The following is an 18,165-nucleotide window of genomic DNA, read 5'->3' as shown; positions in this document are numbered from 1 at the left end:
GGCGTGTGTTACTCTGGATCTACAGCATCTACAGACTCTCTTGTGCCCTGAGAAGCAAACTTGATTTCAAAAGATGCAGGCCTCCAACTATGGGGAATCTCATTTTCCTCGGTCACTTCAAAGGGTTCTTTGGGGAAATTCATTTCACACCAGCCTCGAACTATAGGGAACCTCATTTCCTGCAATCACTTCCAAGGGTTTTTCTGTTCCTTTTGCTTGGAAATTTCTTTCACCATTGTGCAGTGTTTTTAATTTCTTTTTCAAAGTTCAAAGTACATATATGTCACTGTATACAACCCTGAGATTCATTTTCCTGTGGGCATTCTCAATAAATCTATAGAATAATAACCATAACAGAATCAATGAAAGATTGCTCAACTAGGGCGTTCAACCAGAATGCAGAAGGCAACAAACTGCAAAAATACAAAAAGAAGAAACAATAATATTACAATAATTAATTAATCAATAAGCAATGAATATTGAGAGAGTGAAATGAAGAGTCCTTGAAAGTGAGTCCATAGGTTGTGGGAACATTTCAATGATGGAGCAAGTGAAGTAATCCCCTTTGGTTCAAGAGCCTGATGGTTGAGTTGGCAGCTCTCCCTCTCCTCTGCGGGAACCACGCGTATCTCAGATAACCGGTGGCTGGGGAGTGTCTCAGCGATACGGTTCCCCCTGGCTCACCCATCTCGGGAAACCGGAGAACCCAAGGTAAGCCCACAGGAGGTCAGGATTAAGCCTGGGTCACTGGGACTGTGAGAGAGTGACTCTACAGGCTGTGCTGATTAATATAAATTGAAGCTGTTGGAGTGCGTTGAGAATTTGCGGCGGGGGGCGGGGGTTATTACTGAACAATGAGGGAAATGTCAGTGTAGCTTTCTGTAATAGGTACTGCTCCTCCGATCGACAGGTGACAGGATCCTCCCTGCTGCTGAGGCAGAATACACACACAAGTACCATCACGAAGAAGGCGTGACAGTGCCTCAAATTTCTTATAAGTTTACGTCGATTCAGCATGTCACCAAAAACTTGGACAAGCTACCATATGTGCACAGTGCAGAGTGTCCTGACTGGTTGCATCACTGTCTGGTATGGAAATGCCAACGCCCAGGAAGGGAAAAGCCTACAGGAAGAGATGAACAGAGCCCAGTCCATCGCTGGCAAAGCCCCCATCGCGCCCCCCCCACCATTCAGAACATCTACAAATACCAGGGTCAAAGGAAGCTGCAGAGAGTTGTAAACTCAGTCAGCTCCATCATGGGCACCAGCCTCCGCAGTATCCAGGACATCTTCAAGGAGCAATGCTTCCATGAGGCAGCGTCCATCATTAACGACCCCCATAACCCTGGACATGGCCTCTTCTCATCGCTACCATCAGGAAGGAGGTACACAAGCCTGAAGACACACACTCAGTGATCCAGGAAAAGCTTCTTCTCCTCTGTCATCTGATTTCTGAATGGACATTGAACCCATGAACTCCACCTCACTACTCTTTTTTAATTTTTATTTTTGTACCACAGATTTAATTTAACTATTATATACACTTCATGTATAGTCATAGTCGTACTTTATTAATCCCGGGGGAAATTGGTTTTCATTACAGTTGTTCCATAAATAATAAATAGTAATAGAACCACAAATAGTTAAATAGTAATATGTAAATTGTGCCAGGAAATAAGTCCAGGACCAGCCTATTGGCTCAGGGTGTCTGACCCTCCAAGGGAGGAGTTGTAAAGTTTGATGGCCACAGGCAGGAATGACTTCCTACAACGCTCTGTGTTGCATCTCGGTGGAATGAGTCCCTGGCTGAATGTACTCCTGTGCCCAACCAGTACATTATGTAGTGGATGGGAGACATTGTCCAAGATGGCATGCAACTTGGACAGCATCCTCTTTTCAGACACCACCGTCAGAGAGTCCAGTTCCATCCCCACAACATCACTGGACTTACGAATGAGTTTGGTGATTCTGTTGGTGTTGCAGTTTTCTCTCTATTATTACATAGAACATAGAATAGTACAGCACATTACAGGCCCTTCGGCCCACAATGTTGAGTCGACCCTCAAACCCTGCCTCCCATATAACCGCCAACCTTAAATTCCTCCATATACATGTCTAGTAGTCTCTTAGGTATTGCATTGTATTGCTGCCGCAAAGTTAACAAATTTCACGACGTATGCCAGTGATAATAAACCGGATTCTGATTCTGATTCCATCATCCAGGACCCCACCACCCAGGCCATGCTCTCTTCTCACTGCTGCCATCAGGCAGGAGGTACAGGGGCCTTCGGCCCCACACTTTCGGGTTCAGGAACGGTTATTACCCCTCAACCATCAGGGATGGATAAATTCACTCACCACAACTCCGAACTGGTTGACAACCTACAGACTCACATTCAAGGTCTCTTTACAACTCGTGTTCTCAGTATTATTTTGATTTGCCCAGATTGTCTTCTTTTGCATATTTCAACCTTTTATTATATATAGTTTTTTCATAAATTCTTTTGTATTTCTTTATTTTTTAAAATGCCTGCAAGAAAATGAATCTCAGGGTAGTATACAGTGACATACACGTACCTTGATAATAAATTTAGTTTGAACTTTCTGACTTTGGCTTCTGTGAGGTTTGGGTGTCTCCAAGTAGTAAGAGATAAAGGATAATGAGAGCTCATCCTAATTATTATCCCTTAAGTATCTCATCTGTACCGCAGGCATTGAGGGGCTGGGCTCCGGTGCAGTGTTGGAATGCCTTGCTGAGACGTTGCTGTTGATGAGTGGGGGTGGCGGTACCCAGTCCAGGAGGGGATGGGACGGGAGTGGAGCGGAGCCTGTTGAAGGAATCGAAGGCCAAAGAAATGAATGCCCTGCTGTGCCTGAGCAAAAGATAAACCTAGCTGACTGAGGAGTGATTTATTGAGGTGTAAAATTCATCAGGGGTATAGATAGTGAGGACGGATCGATCTCTTTCCCATGGCTGGGGAATCGGGAACTACTGGGCTTAGGTTTAAGGGGAGAGGGGAAAGGTTTAGTAGGAGCTTGAGGGGCAATCAGCAGGTTTATGATTACCGACTCACATGACAGGTAATTTGTGGTTAGGTGGCAGCAGGACAGTGCAAGACGCAAAATGAGCGTAAATTACAGCATAAATAAATATTGCAAAATAAAGGAATTATAGCAATAGGTTCATGGACCATTCAGAAATCTGATGGCAGAGGGGGAAGAAGCTGTTCCTGCAATCATTGAGTGTGGGTCTTCCTGCACCCAGTCGTGTTAATGAGAAGAGGCGTGTCCCAGATGCTGAGGGTCCGAAGTAATGTGCACCGCCTTCCTGAGGCACTCGGTTTTGAAGCTGTCCTCGATGGTGGAGATGGTTGTGCTTGGAATAGAGTCGGCTGAGGCCGCAGCGTCGGGCAGCACCTTGCCATCCCATGCTTTGGAGCCTCCATACCAGGCTGTGGTGCAGCCTGTCGGAGTTCATTTATTATCAAACTACATGTTAACACCATATACAACCTGAGATCCTGCGGGCATACACAGCAAATCTACAGAATAGTAACTATAACAGGATCTTTGAAAGATCAACCAGAGTGCAGGAGACAACAAACTATGCAAAGGCAAATATAAATAAATAGCAATAAATAACAAGAGCATGAGATAATGAGATAAAGAGTCTTCAAGGTGGTTCTTCATTGGTTGTGGGAACATCTCAATAGATGAGTGTAGTCATCCCCTTTGGTTCAAGAGACTGATGGTTGAGGGGTAGTAACTGTTCTTGAACCTGGTGCCCTGAGCCCTGGGGCACTAGTACCTTCTATCTGATGGCAGCAGCAAGAAGAGAGCATGGCTTGGGTGGTGAGCTTCTGTGACGACGTACACTGCTTTCCTTTAACAGTGTTTTGTGTAGATGTGCAGAATACTCTTCTCTGTAAATATAGAGAAACAGGTACGAATCTTTGGCATACCAAATCCTCTCAAGTTCCTAACAAAGTCAAGCCATTGGTGTGCCTTTTCATGATTGCATCAGTGTGTTGGACTCAGGATAGCACCTCCAAGATGTTGGCATCCAGGAACTTGAAACCCCTCATTAATTCTAATGCTGATCCCTTCGATGCGAGCTGGTGCATGTTATTCCAATTTCCTCTTCCTGAAGTTGTCTTCATGAAGCCCATCTTCCTGCAGTCCACCTTCCTGGTCCTCTTCCTGAAATCCATCTTCCTGGTCCTCTTCCTAAAGTCCACTTTCCTGAGTCCACCTTCCTGGTCCTCTTCCTGAAGTCCACCTTGCTGATATTGAGGGTAAGATAAGATAAAACTTTATTTATCCTGAAGGAAATTATTGGGTGAAAGTTGTTGGACAACACTCATCCAGCTGATCTATCTCACTCCTGTAGACCTCATCATGGTCATCTGAGACTTTGCCAACAATAGTGGTGTCGTCTGTGAATTTATAGATGCCATTTGAATTAGGAGGTATGTATGGATGGCAGGGTGGAGATGCGTCTCTGCCAAAGGAGGTTTAAGCCACTCCTTCCCTCCGCTAGCCTGCAGGTCACCCTTGGGCAAGGTGTAGCACCTGCTTAGCCCCCCGGTCAGGATCAAGTGAAGCCATGGGAGCAGGTGGTGGATGGTCGTATGAGCAGCTGGTACATATCACAAGTCCTGGTTATGCGACCACTGACACCAGGCAGACAATCTCTGAAGAGTATTGATAGTGGCTGGGGTCACCCGACTTGTAAAGACACTGCCCGGAAGAAGGCGATGGTAAACAGCTTCTGTTGAAAAATTTTCAAGGACAATCATGGTCAGGGATAAGACATGATCGCCCACATCAATACGACACAGCAGATAATGAGGGTGATGGTGTGTATATGAAATGAGCTGCCAGAGGTAGGGTTTGTGACAGATATGTGGGCGGCTCAGTAGTGTAACAGTTGGCTCTGTGCTACTATGGCCCCAGTGGCTCTGGTTCAATTCCACTGCTGTCTATAAAGAGTTTGCATGTTCTCCCTGTGATTGTATTGGTTTCCTCCGGGTGCTCCAGTTTCCTTCAACATTCCAGAAATGGATGGGTTAGTAGGTTAGTTGGTCACATGGATGTAATTGGGTGGGTTAGGCTTATTGGGCTGGAAGGGCCTGTCTATGTGCTGGATCTCTAAATAAAATAAAATAAATAACAACATTTAAAAGACATCTGGACAGGTACATGGATTGGAAAGGTTTCGAAGATTATGTGGCAGATACTGGCAAATGGATTTCTGGAAGTCAAGGCTTGTTGGCAGGAGACTGAGAATCTCTGGGAATGCGCTGGGGTAGTGGAAGGCCCAATGACTGCGAGTTGTAGTCTGAATCAGAGTCTGCTGGAGGCTGAGTGTTACGTACCCTGTAACTGGGTTGCCAAACCGGCAGAAATGGACCACTCAGTTGGAGTCTGGATTACTGGAACTAGGAAAGTTTTATTAAAGAAATAAGCAACACAGTACTCTAATAGTAAGGATATAAATGCAACAGGTTAGCAATAAATAAACACACATGTACACAGATCTAGGATAATAGGATCAATCAAGCTCTATCGTCGTCTAAGGGTAAATGACCAGTTTCAAAGTGACAGAGTTCAGATTAGTTCAGTTCGCAGTAATCGCTGTCGCCGTGGGAGAGAGAGAGAGAGAGAGAGAGAGAGAGAGAGCGAATGAATATTCAAATCAGATTCCAAACAGACCTTCGATATTCCTCACAGTCAGCTTTCGGGTGAGCCCTTTGTAATGTCTTCTGAGGTCACCGACTGTGACCCCTCCGTTTCAGATACGATCGTTCCTCTGCAGTGAACCTGGCACCCAGACAAGGGCGGACACACACCAGGTTCCCGCCGATCGTACCTTTCCACCCTGTGCGTCTATGGCTTGGTCCCGCAACCAGCCCTCCAAGAACTCCCACCAACTTGTGGGAGGCGCACTGCTTCCAGGGTCTCGTTACCTCGTGGTGTCGTGTGTGTCTTGCCTTAGCAAACCTGTCCCTTTTTATCCCCCTGCTGGGGTATCGCCTGTCCATCACACTTCAAACAGTTCAGGGTTCTAAAAGGAGCCGATCTTGACAGTTCTCAGACCGGTGTCTCCTTCCGTTAAACTCTCTTGTCTCTTCATTAACATTTCCAAATGCTGCTCCATTGTCTTCCTTATCTCTCTTTCTCCTGAAGACAGGTGGCAGATCAACTGATGATCCCACTGGTGCCAGCACAGGGCAGTTAACATCTTAGTCTATGTGTACTTTTTGTAACCCTCTTTCGTCACACCCCTCACCTTTAAGGATTTTTACCAGGGTAAAAATTACAAACATGAATACATTATTAGATACACACAAATATACATCTTCATCAGCTAATTGGCTAATACAGAGAATTTTAAGTTGTCAACACCTGACAAACAGTCAGCAATCACATTTTCTGTTCCTTTTATATGTGTTATTAATAATCCCCTAAACCAGGCTCCAACTTAGCAAACTTCATAGTGGCCGAAAACACTGATGAATTGCGATCAGTGCAACCTCTCACTGGGTTTCGTCCCGGACCACGATAACAAGGGTCGTCCCATCCCGACTTAGTTTTCTCTCGCAAGGGCTTAGTAGGAGGGGGAGGGGCAGTAACCGCAGAGTTATTGCAAAACTTCCTACAGTACCCCACCATCTCCAAGAGCCTTCTGAGGACCCTCTTGTCTGTCGGGGTTGGGATGTCAGAGGTAGCCCGCACCTTAGCTTGCATCGCTGCCAGCTGCCCCTGTGTTACCACAATTCCCAGATAAGTGACCTTCGTGTGGCCGAACTCATTTTTTTCAAGGTTCACTATCAAGCTGGCTTCAGACAGCTGTATTACATCGCCAATATACACTTCTGTGTTCGTTAGCCCTTTCGTCACTGAATTACTCATTCTATAGGAGTGTTGCTCACTAGGCTGACCTAGCATGACAAACACCACCCAACGTCCCAGTTCTTTGCATTGCCTTGGGACAATCAAACACACGTATGTGAGCCGTTTAATTACTTCTCCTAAAGAGTCGCTTTGTTCGGGGATTAAGGGAGAGACCTTATCAGCAGAGCTGGCCAAAACAATAGCCTTCTCCCATCTGGTCGATACCATACTCATCTTTTCAAAATGGCCTTTTTTCCCTTATCAGGGAGACCCTAGCTTCATTGATTTCCGCGCTAACACTGACTAGGTTCGTTAGCATATCAGAAGCCTGTGACCGTCTCAGTTCGCGTCTGCCATAATCAATAACATCCTTCCTCCTGTGCAGCCAGTAAACCTCTTTCATGATTCCGCCGACTGTTTCCTTTAGCACCTCAAAATGTCCACCGAGGGGTACCTTGTGGGCCAGGTTAAAAATCTCATCCCCAGATATTTTTGGCACCATTCCCCATTCCTCATCTGCGGTACTTGGTCTCCCTTCCTTCCTTAGCACCTCCCCCTTCACACCATAGCCTACTGGCTCTCTTCCTAACTCTGTTTCACAGCGAGCTGTTTCCTCGTTTCGCTCCTGTGCCTGTATAAAGTCCTTCTTTCCTAATGATAAATCTACCTTAATTTCCCCACTTTCTCCTGTTTCATTGCATTCCTTCTTTTCACTTTCTACCCCCTCCTCGTACAAGGCTGGCAGAAACGTCTCAGCTAACTTTATATCAGCCTCTGCAGCCTTCCTCGACATCCGCCGAGTCACTGCGCAAACGGGATAAACCTGTGAGTCCATGGGTGGGGCCTCAATGCTGACAGGCTGACTTGTCAATCTCACGGCTGGGAACACAATTCCCCCCCCGAGGTCATTACCGAGTAAGACTTCCACGCCTTTCATCGGTAATTCGGGCCTCATCCCGATCGTGACTAGTCCAGAGACCAAGTTGCTTTGTAGGTGTATCTGGTGCAAAGGGACTGCCTCTGTCCCTTCCCCAATACCTTTGACCCTGACCTCCCCAGCCTGGATCTCTGAACTAAACTCTAATACATTCTTCAATATCAGTGACTGACACGCTCCCGTGTCTCTCCAGATCCGCACTGGAACTGGTTTTAACCCCTCTTTCTCCGACACCAATCCGGCCGAGATAAACCTCTCGCGCCCTTCCTGAACTTTGGCAGACCTGTTCTTCCCTAGCGGTTTGTTTACCAGCTCGATACAGCCAGTCAAAATCACCGTTTTTCCTTTTCCCGTCTCCTTCTTTGGGGCAAAGCACCTGGACGCAAAGTGTCCGACTTTCCTGCAATTATAACAGACGACCCCAGGAGACTTCCTACCAGACTGCTCCCGGTCTACCTTATCCTTCTCACTAGTCCCCGGCTTACTTTCTGACTTTTCTGGCGGACTCTCCCCACCGTCCTGACTACCCTTCTGGTAGCCTTTACTCGGGGCAAACTTCATTTTATGCGTCAACGCATACTCATCCGCTAACTTAGCAGTTGCGGCTAACGTGGCTGCCTCTGCCTCATCTAGGTAGGGTCTCATACCTTCAGGGACACAACCTTTAAACTGCCAAATCAGGATCAGCTGTAGCAGTCTGTCATAATCCTCATCTACCCCCTTTGAGGCACACCAACGCTCACAATATGTCTGCATCTCACGGGCAAACTCTAAATATGTGCGGTCCCACTGCTTCCTCGCATTCCGGAACCTCTGCCGGTATGCCTCCGGGACCAACTCATAAATCCTGAGGATGGCCTCTTTCACCACCTCATACCTCTGGGCATCTTCCATGGACAAAGCTGAGTGAGCTTGTTGGGCTTTTCCTTTAAGTACACTCTGAAGCAAAACAGCCCACTTATCCCTCGGCCAGTCCTGACTTGTAGCAACTTTTTTGAAATGGAGAAAGTACCGATCCACATCGGTATCGTCAAATGGAAATGGGGGAACCAGCCTAATCTCCTGGGTCGCCCGGAACCCTCCACTTTGGTTTGGCACGGGCACCTGCTCTGCCACCATCTTTAACTTCTCCAGCTCAAATTCCCTTTCCCTCTACCTCTCTTCTCGCTCCAACTGTCTGCCCCTCTCTTCTCGTTCTAACTGTCTGTCCCTCTCTTCTTGTTCTAACTGTCTCTCTTTCTCTTTCTCCTGCCGTTCTAACTGCTTCTCTCTCTCTTCGTGTTCTAGCTGCCGTACCCGGAACTCGTACTCGAGTCTCAGTTTCTCAGTCTGCACCTGTACTGCGTCTCCAGCAGGTTTTTCAATAGCTACCACCTCCAGCTCCCCTTGGGGAAACATACCTTTAGATACATAGTGCTCTACGATAGCTCTGTGTATCTCCTCTCTCCTCATTGTCGACTTCTCCTTAACAAGATTCAACCGTTTGGCCACAGCTGCCAATTCCGCTTTCCTGGCATCCTCTAATGCCTCCAAGGTCGGCACCTTTAGAAATTCCTCAATCTCCATTTCTGCTGTTTGCCTTTTCTTTCTTTTGGGAATTTTAACCCAATCAATTTACCCCGTCCCAAATTTAGCATTCAAAATCCCGGACGAGCCCCCACTTCTGTTATGTACCCCGTAACTGGGTTGCCAAACCAGCAGAAATGGACCACTCAGTTGGAGTCTGGATTACTGGAACTAAGAAAGTTTTATTAAAGAAATAAGCAACACAGTACTCTAATAGTAAGGATATAAATGCAACAGGTTAGCAATGAATAAACACACATGTACACAGAACTAGGATAATAGGATCAGTCAAGCTCTATTGCAGTCTAAGGGTAAATGACCAGTTTCAAAGTGACAGAGTTCAGTTTAGTTCAGTTCGCAGTAATCGCTGTCGCCGTGGGAGAGAGAGAGCGAATGAATATTCAAATCGGATTCCAAACAGACCTTTGATATTCCTCACAGTCAGCTTTCGGGCGAGCCCTTTGTAATGTCTTCTGAGGTCACCGACTGTGACCCCTCCGTTCCAGATACGATCGTTTCTCTGCGGTGAACCTGGCACCCAGACAAGGGCGGACACACACCAGGTTCCCGCCGATGGTACCTTTCCACCCTGTGCGTCTATGGCTTGGTCCCGCGACCAGACCTCCAAGAACTCCCACCGACTTGTGGGAGGCGCACCGCTTCCAGGGTCTCTTACCTCATGGTGTCATGTGTGTCTTGCCTTAGCGAACCTGTCCCTTTTTATCCCCCTGCTGGGGTATCGCCTGTCCATCACACTTCAAACAGTTCAGGGTTCAAAAAGGAGCCGATCTTGACAGCTCTCAGACTGGAGATACTGTGTGAAATAGACCCTTCCGGCCTGTCAAGCCGCGCCTCCCTGTAAACCCTGATTTAATCCTCTCCTAATTGCGGGACAATTTACAGTGACCAATTAACCTACCAACCGGCACGTCTTTGCTTTGGACTGTGGGAGGAGGCCAGAGCACCCGGAGGAAACCCACGTGGTTTCGGGGGAGAACGTACAAAGTCCTTACAGGCAGTGGCGGGAATTGAACCTGAGTACTGTGAAGTGTTGTGCTAACCACTGTGCTACTGTGCTGCCTCATTTCCACTGTATGCCTCGATGTACCCATGATAAATAAATAAATTGAATCTGGAATGGGACTACCTTGAATGGGTCATCTTGGTTGGCAAGGAATAGATGGGCCAAAGGGCCTGTTTGTATGTTGTATTACTCTATGGCAGGGGTTCCTCAGACCCCTCGGTTAATGGTAGGGGTCCACAGCACAAAAGAGGTTGGGAACCCATGATCTATGACTCTACTTTTGTGGTATTTATTGTTTTACAAAGTATAAAAACAGCCAACCTTGCCTTGTGACTGACCTTGCAAGTTCATATGGTAATTATATATTTTGACTTATAGCTGTAGTTGAACACTGTAATTAAAACGAAACTGCTGCATCAGACTTGGCCCCAGATAAGTCCAGTTTATCTTGGGTTTGGTGAAGAGCAAAGTGAGGTTTGTATTTCTCTGGCACCAGTGTCTCTTTGTGTTAAACCCCACCTTCCCCCCCCAGAACTTTAAGGCCAGTGAAGATTAAAGACTGGCTTTATTTGTCACATGTAAATCAAAACATCAAAATGTGCTGTGAGATGCGTCATTTTGGGTCAACGACTACCACCGTCTGAGGATTGTGCTGGGGGCAGCCCACAACTGTTGCCACGCTTCTGGCAACAACCTCCAAATGGACCTCAGGCTTGTCGTTGGGTTTGGAGGCTTGCGTGCCTCAATGGCCCAGAGAGCTTTGCTGGCTGGAGTCAGGGCTTTATGCTTTGGCTCTTGGTAGGGTCACCCATACCAAACAGGTCAAAGGGTGGAGGCCTCTCCTCTATCTTTCTCTTTCTCTTTCTCTCTCTCTCTCTCTCTCTCTCTCTCTCTCTCTCTCCTCCCTTTCTCCTCTCTCCCCTCCCTTTCTCCTCTCTCTCCCCTCCCTTTCTCCTCTCTCTTCCTTCCCTTTCTCTCTCTCTCTCTCTCTCCTCCCTTTCTCCTCTCTCTCCCCTCCCTTTCTCCTCTCTCTTCCTTCCCTTTCTCCTCTCTCTCTCCCCTGTCTCTCCTCTCTCCCCTCCCTTTCTCCTCTCTCCCCTCCCTTTCTCCTCTCTCTCCCCTCCCTTTCTCCTCTCTCTCCCTTCCTCCTCTCTCTTCCTTCCCTTTCTCCTCCCTCTCTCCTCCCTCTCCTTCACTCTTTCTCTCTTGCCATCTTCCTCTCCTTTTCTTTCCTTTCTTTTTCACTCTCCCTCTCTTTCCCTCATCCCTCCTCCACTTCCACCCTCCATCTTTTGCCCTCTCCTCTCTCACATGCTCACTTGCCCACTTCCCCTTGTCATTCTCAACCCATTACTGCCTCCAGTTCTTCTTCTCTCCCACCACGGCACGCAACCATCCTTCTGTCTGTTTCCTGGGTGCTGGTGAGACATCCTTCGCCAGCTTTCCTCTCATCCACACTTCCTTTAAACCTCACGTCCTCCTTCAGTCACGACTCTTTTAATTTCTCTCCCCATTCCCACTTCCACCCCATTTTCTGCTGGGGAAGTCAAATGCTCGATGTCTGGGGCCAAGCACTGAAGGTCTTCGGTTGTTATACTTTGAAACTTCAAAACATTGAACTAATTCAAAGGAAAACAAGAGGGTTGAGAGATACTTCGTTTTTTATTTTAAGCGATCTGTGCGTGTATCACGTGGTGTGATGACGTGTGCAATTCGTGTATCTATACATGTAACCCGTAATGAAATATTTAAACAAACAATGCTTAATCAAACAGTACATATATACAAGATTACCCAAATGTTACTTAAATATTAAATCTACAACAAAGAATGTTTAATCAAGTAATATATTCACAATATTACTCAAATTTTACTGAAATATTAAATACACAACAATAGGCCCAGAGATGGCCTGTCCTGTGGTTGGGAGCCTCTGTGTGTGTGCATGTGTGTGTGTGTGTGTGTGTGGGAGGTGTGTGTGGGTGTTTGGGTGGGTATGTGGGTGTGTGTGTGCGGGTGTGGGAGGTGTGTGTATGTTTGTGCATCGGTGATTGTGGGTGGGTGGGTGTGGGTGCGGGTGCGGGTGTGGGAGGTGTGTGCATGTGCGTGCATGGGTGATTGTGTGTGGGTGAGTGTGTGTGGGTGCGTTTGTGGGGGTTGTGTGTGGGTGTGTGTGGGGGTGTGGGAGGTGTGTGTGTGTGGGTGTGGGAGGTGTGTGCATGGGTGATTGTGTGTGGGTGAGTGTGTGGGTGTGTTTGTGGGGGTTTTGAATGTGTGTGTGTGTGTGTGAGGTGTGTGTATGTGTGGGGGTGTTTGGGTGGGTATGTGGGTGTGTGTGGGGGTGTGGGAGGTGTGTGTATGTGTGTGCATGGGTGATTGTGTATGTGTGGGTGTGTTTGTGGGGGTTGTGAGTGGGTGTGCGGGTGTGTTTGTGGGAGTTGTGAGTGGGTGTGTGGGAGGTGTGTGTATGTGTGTGCATGGGTGAGTGTGTGTGTTTGTGGGGGTTGTGAGTGGGTGTGCGTGTGTACGTTTGGGTGGGTGTGGGAGGATGTGTGTGTGGGGGGGTGGGGTGGGCTTGGTTTACTGTTGTTACACTCTCTGTTATTGTTGAGCTGTGTTCTGTGTTGCTCTGGACGAGTGGACGTGCTGTGTTGGTGCCGGAGTGTGTGACGACACTCGCGGGCTGCTCCCGGCACATCCACAAGGGTGTTGGTTGTTGGTGCAGGCCGTGCTTTTCACTCTACGTTCCGACACACACGTGATCAATAAACCTGAATCTGAATTTTTTTCCTGGCAAAATTTACTGTAAATAAAATTCCTGGCTGTTGTTCACTGGAGCTCACCTGGACTTTCCATCGAGTCGTAGAGTAATAGAGCACTACGTCGCCAAATCAGGCCCTTCAGCCCATCTAGTGTGTGCCAAACAGTTATTCTGCCTACTCCCATTGACTGCACCTGACCAACGTCCTTTCGTACCCCTCTCATCCATGTACTTACCCAAACTTATCTTAAAATGTTGAAATTGGACCCACGTCTACCACTTCCTCATAAGTATTTCACCTTTCACCTGTGACCTCCAGTTCTAGTCTCACCCATCCTCAGTGGAAAAACCCTGCATTTACCCTATATGTACCCCTCGTTCTAGGTGAAACCTGGAGGGGGAAATCGCTGGCAGTTATGTAGAGGACGCCAGAAGCTGACAGGATGAGCAGTCTCGTGTCCCTGGACAGACACATTCAACAAACAAATGTCCGTCTCCAGTGCATCAAGCAGGTATGTGTCTATGGTGTCAGGGGGTAGGGACTCCTGTGATGAGGGAAACATCAGTCAACCGACAGATAATCATGCAAACTCTCTTTTTGTGTGGATGCTGTCCGGCCTGCTGAGTATTTCCACGTTTACTGAGTCGACTTCAGAGAAACATAGCACAGAACACAGGCCCTTCGGCCCATCTTCTCTGTGCTGACTGCCTAAGCTCATCCTTTTTTGGCAGCGCTTGGTCTGACAACTTCTCTTCTTCGGTGATTTTGTGTGTGTGTGTGTGTGTCTTTGTGTGTATGTATGTGTTAATACTTGTCTGTAGGTGTGTGTATGTTTCTGTGTGTTAGTGTGCGTGTGTCTAGGGATGTGTGAATGTATATGTATTTCTGTATGTTTGTGCATCTGTGTGTTTGATCATGTGTGCATGTGTGTGTGCCCACCTGCATGTGTGTGTGTATGTGTTAGTACTTGTCTGTGGGTGTGTGTATGTTTCTGTGTGTTAGTGTGTGTGTTTCTGTGTGTTAGTGTGCATGTGTCTAGGGATGTGTGAGTGTATGTCTGTGTATATGTATTTGTGTATGTTTGTGCATCTGTGTGTTTGATCGTGTGTGCCCACATGTGTGTGTGATTGTGTATGTGTGCACACATGCATGTGTTTGTGTGTGTGTGTGCACATGTGTGCCCACATGCATGAGTGTGTGTGATTGTGTATGTGTGTGCCCACTTGTGTGTGTGTGTGTGTGAGAGATTGTGTATGTGTGTGACTGTGTGTGTGTGATTGTGTGTGTGTATGTGTGTGATTGTGTGTGTGTGTGTGTGAGAGATTGTGTATGTGTGTGACTGTGTGTGTGTGATTGTGTGTGTGTGTGACTGTGTGTGTGTATGTGTGTGACTGTGTGTGTATGTGTGTGATTGTGTGTGTGTGTGTGTGTATGTGTGTGATTGTGTGTGTGTGTGTGTGAGAGATTGTGTATGTGTGTGACTGTGTGTGTGTATGTGTGTGACTGTGTGTGTGTGTATGTGTGTGATTGTGTGTGTGTGTATGTGTGTGATTGTGTGTGTGTGTGTGTGTGTGTATGTGTGTGATTGTGTGTGTGTGTGTGTATGTGTGTGATTGTGTGTGTGTGTGTATGTGTGTGATTGTGTGTGTGTGTGTGTGTGTATGTGTGTGATTGTGTGTGTGTGTGTGTGATTGTGTGTGTGTGTGTATGTGTGTGATTGTGTGTGTGTGTGTGTGTGTGTGTGTGTGTATGTGTGTGATTGTGTGTGTGTGTGTGTGTGTGTGTGTGTGTGTGTATGTGTGTGATTGTGTGTGTGTGTGTGTGTGTGTGTGTGTGTGTGTGTGTGTGTGTGTGTGTGTGTGTGTGTGTGTGTGCAAGTGAGTGAGCCGCTGCCTCCTAGGAACAGCATTGGTTTATAAACATCATTTTCACCAGTGCCGGCGGTTGGCATGGGAACAGCGTGAGCCGCGCAGTGGCTCCTGGCACCGTTTAAAATACGACATGATTAGGGCTCGGCTGCCTGCAAAGCATGGGAAGCGTTTTAACCCTGTCAGTGCCAGAGCTGTCAGGGGCAGGGATGACCGGGCAGATCTGCCACAGGGTAAAAGAATAATTGAATATATACAGAGTCTACAGTAGTTAGAATCCTCATTTCTAAATTGTAGTTTGTCATTTCTCCCACTAAATGTGTTGACTTCGACTGAACTGTTGATCCGTCCAGAGGCACCTTTGTCACCCGAACACATGGCTCTGGCAGGCATTGCGACTGCAGGAAGCATCACAATAGGAGCTCAGTCCTACGCCTTCCTGCTGCCGCAGTGCTGACCACGGGACCCTGCCTCTCCGCCTCCCACCCCTCCCTCCCCTGCCCGTCCCGTCGGTGCACACAGCCTGGGGCAGAGCCCCTGCAGTGCCTTAGTAATGGGGGAGGTTGCATTGTTCCTGCAGCTCTGGTTGCCCTGGGGTTAAGTGGGAGGATGTAGCCTCTGGCGGCTGGAAGTGAGCAAGCTGCACAATTGGTTCTGAAGGGCTGCACTGAGTGTTCTGGAACTAAGGCCAGAGAACTGCTGGCAAGGCTTGAAGCTTTAACAGAACTAAAGGACGGCCAGTCTTTAACCAGTATTTGCTGAGGCGTTGTACCCAAGGGTTAAGGAGCCAGCTTGCAAAGTGCATGACTTTAACTTGTAGAACATAGAACAGTACAGCACAGCCCCTTTGGCCCATAATATTCTGCTAACCACCTAAGCTACTCCAAGTTCAATCTGACCCTCCCCTCCGACATGGCCCTTCATTTTTCTGTCATCCAAACATTTCGAGCAATGCTGGTAATGAAGATGATTTTATCCACTGGGATACGGCTGTGCCTTCACCTGCTGCGTTGCGGAACCTGATCTTTGCAATTTTCCCACATGCATGAAGCTTCTCATCCAAACACCACCGTACAGGAGTGAGATCAAAAAGGACCAGAGAACCCTTCAGGTACTTTGGACTAATCTTTCTACCAACTCAGAGTTCAATCTAACCCTTCCTTCCCACATAGCCCTCCATTTTTATATCATTCATGTGCCTAAGAATCTCTTAAATGCCCCTAATGTATCTGCCTCTACCACCACTCCTGTATAGAAAATCTACCTCTGATATCCCCCACTATACTTTCCTCCAATCACCTCACAATAATGCCTCCTAATATTAGCCATTTCTGCCCTGGGGATAAATGTCTCTGACTGTTCATCTTGTACACCTCTATCAAGTCACCCCTTCTACTCCTCCTCCTCCTTATCCTGCTCAACCTATACTTAAAAGACATTCTCTCTAACCTAGGCAGCATCCTGGTAAGTCTCTTTTGCAGCTGTCTGAAACTTCCACACCCTTCCCATGAGGTGACCAGAACTGAGCACAATGCTCCAGGTGAGGTCGAACAGGGCTTTACAGAGTTGCAACATTACCTCGCGGCACTTGAACTGAATCTCCCAGCTAATGAAGGTCAACACACCATACACTTTGTTAGCCACCCTGTCAACTTGAGTAACAACTTAGAAATCCATGGGCGTGGATCCCAAGGTCCATGTCGTCAAGAATTCTGCCATTAACTCTATTTCTGTCTTTAAATTCGACCTCCTGAAGCGAATCACTTCACACTTTTCCAGACTGAACTTCCAACTAAAGGACTAAAGTCTTTAAGCGGGGACTTTTCCCCAGTGACTAACACGAGAGGGTGTAACCTTAAGGAAAATGGAGGAAAGTATAAGGAGGATATCAGAGTTAAGTTCTTCACACGGAGAGTGGAGGGTGTGTGGAACACACTGCCGGGAGTGGTGACCATTCTAAGGGCTATTTCCTTACTTTTATTGTTTACACAATTTGTCTTTTTCTCTCTGCACATTGGGTGCATTTTTTAAATGGGTTCTTTTGGGTTTCTTGTTTTGTGGCTGCCCGTACGGAGACGACTCACAAGGTTGTATAATGTTACATACTTTGATAATAAATGCACTTTGAACTTTGAACTTTGGTAGAGGCAGATACATTAGCGACAATTAAGAAATGTTTAGATAGGCACACAGAGGATAAAAACGGTGGGCTATATAGGAAGGAAAGGTTAGGTTGATCTTAGAGTAGGTTATAAGGTTAGCACAACACTGTGGGCCGAAGGGCCTGTGCTGTGCTGCAGTGTTCTATGTCCTATGGACCAGTAGTTCCCAAGGCATTGGACCCAAGGGTGATGGGAACCCGTTTGCAAAGTGCATGACTTGTCAGTCAGAATATGAAGGATCAGATTTAATATCACCGGCATATGTTGTGAAATTTGTTGACTTTGCAGTACATAATAATAGGGGGAAAAACTGTGAATTATGGTAAGTATGTGTATTAAAAAGTTAAATTAAATAAATAGTGAAAAAATAGAAATTAAAAAAGAAGTGAGGTAGTGTTCATTGGTTCAATCGGATGGCAGAGGGGAAGAAGCTGTTCCTGAATCGTTAAGCGTGTGCCTTCGGGCTCCGGTACCTCCTCCCTGCTGGCAGCAATGAGAAGAGGGCATGTCCTGGGTGGTGGGGGCCCTTAATGATGGATGCTGCCTTTTCGAGTGCTGTCACCTGGCCTGTGTCAGGGAGGGCCACAGCCCAGTTATCACCGGCCACTTCTGGGCCCTCACAGTCGAATCTATTTTCAGTGGGCAGACAGCGTCATTGACATTCCTGTAATTTTGTGCAGCAGACATACGCAATCTAAAACCTCCATATCAACCTCACAACAGGCCTTCAGAAAGGCAAGGTTTTGTGTTGGTTAAGACAGTTTGCGCGGTACAGCTGCACGGGCTGTTCAGTGCATCAGGTCTGAGTGACCACTACAGATCAGATTAGTTTAATTTGTCTCATGTACAGCGAGACATGCAGGGAAATGTATCGTTTGCATTCAATCAAATCAGCGAGGGTTGTACTGGGGCAGCCCACACGCGTCACCACTCTTCCAGCATCAACATA

The 18,165-nt window shown here is 47.1% G+C and overlaps 1 protein-coding gene and 1 pseudogene across 5 annotated transcripts in view; one reads left to right on the top strand and one right to left on the bottom strand.

Moving 5' to 3' along the window:
* LOC140201903 (zinc finger MIZ domain-containing protein 1-like) overlaps positions 1 to 18,165 on the top strand; it is a 231,349-nt gene that overhangs the window by 25,264 nt on the left and 187,920 nt on the right. For 4 of the 5 annotated variants that reach the window (XM_072266685.1, XM_072266684.1, XM_072266682.1 and 1 more), the window contains one exon: positions 13,570 to 13,697. The exons of the other annotated variant lie outside the window; for it this stretch is intronic. In XM_072266685.1, the coding sequence (XP_072122786.1) occupies positions 13,629 to 13,697 (69 nt within the window). In that variant the 5' untranslated portion in view covers positions 13,570 to 13,628. The remainder of the gene's footprint in view (positions 1 to 13,569; positions 13,698 to 18,165) is intronic. 5 annotated transcript variants of the gene reach the window in all.
* Positions 13,823 to 15,447, bottom strand: LOC140201974 (uncharacterized; annotated as a pseudogene).

The sequence above is a fragment of the Mobula birostris genome, chromosome 8, assembly GCF_030028105.1.
Source record: "Mobula birostris isolate sMobBir1 chromosome 8, sMobBir1.hap1, whole genome shotgun sequence".
Lineage (NCBI taxonomy): Eukaryota > Metazoa > Chordata > Chondrichthyes > Myliobatiformes > Myliobatidae > Mobula > Mobula birostris.
This window is presented reverse-complemented; position numbering and strand designations above follow the sequence as displayed.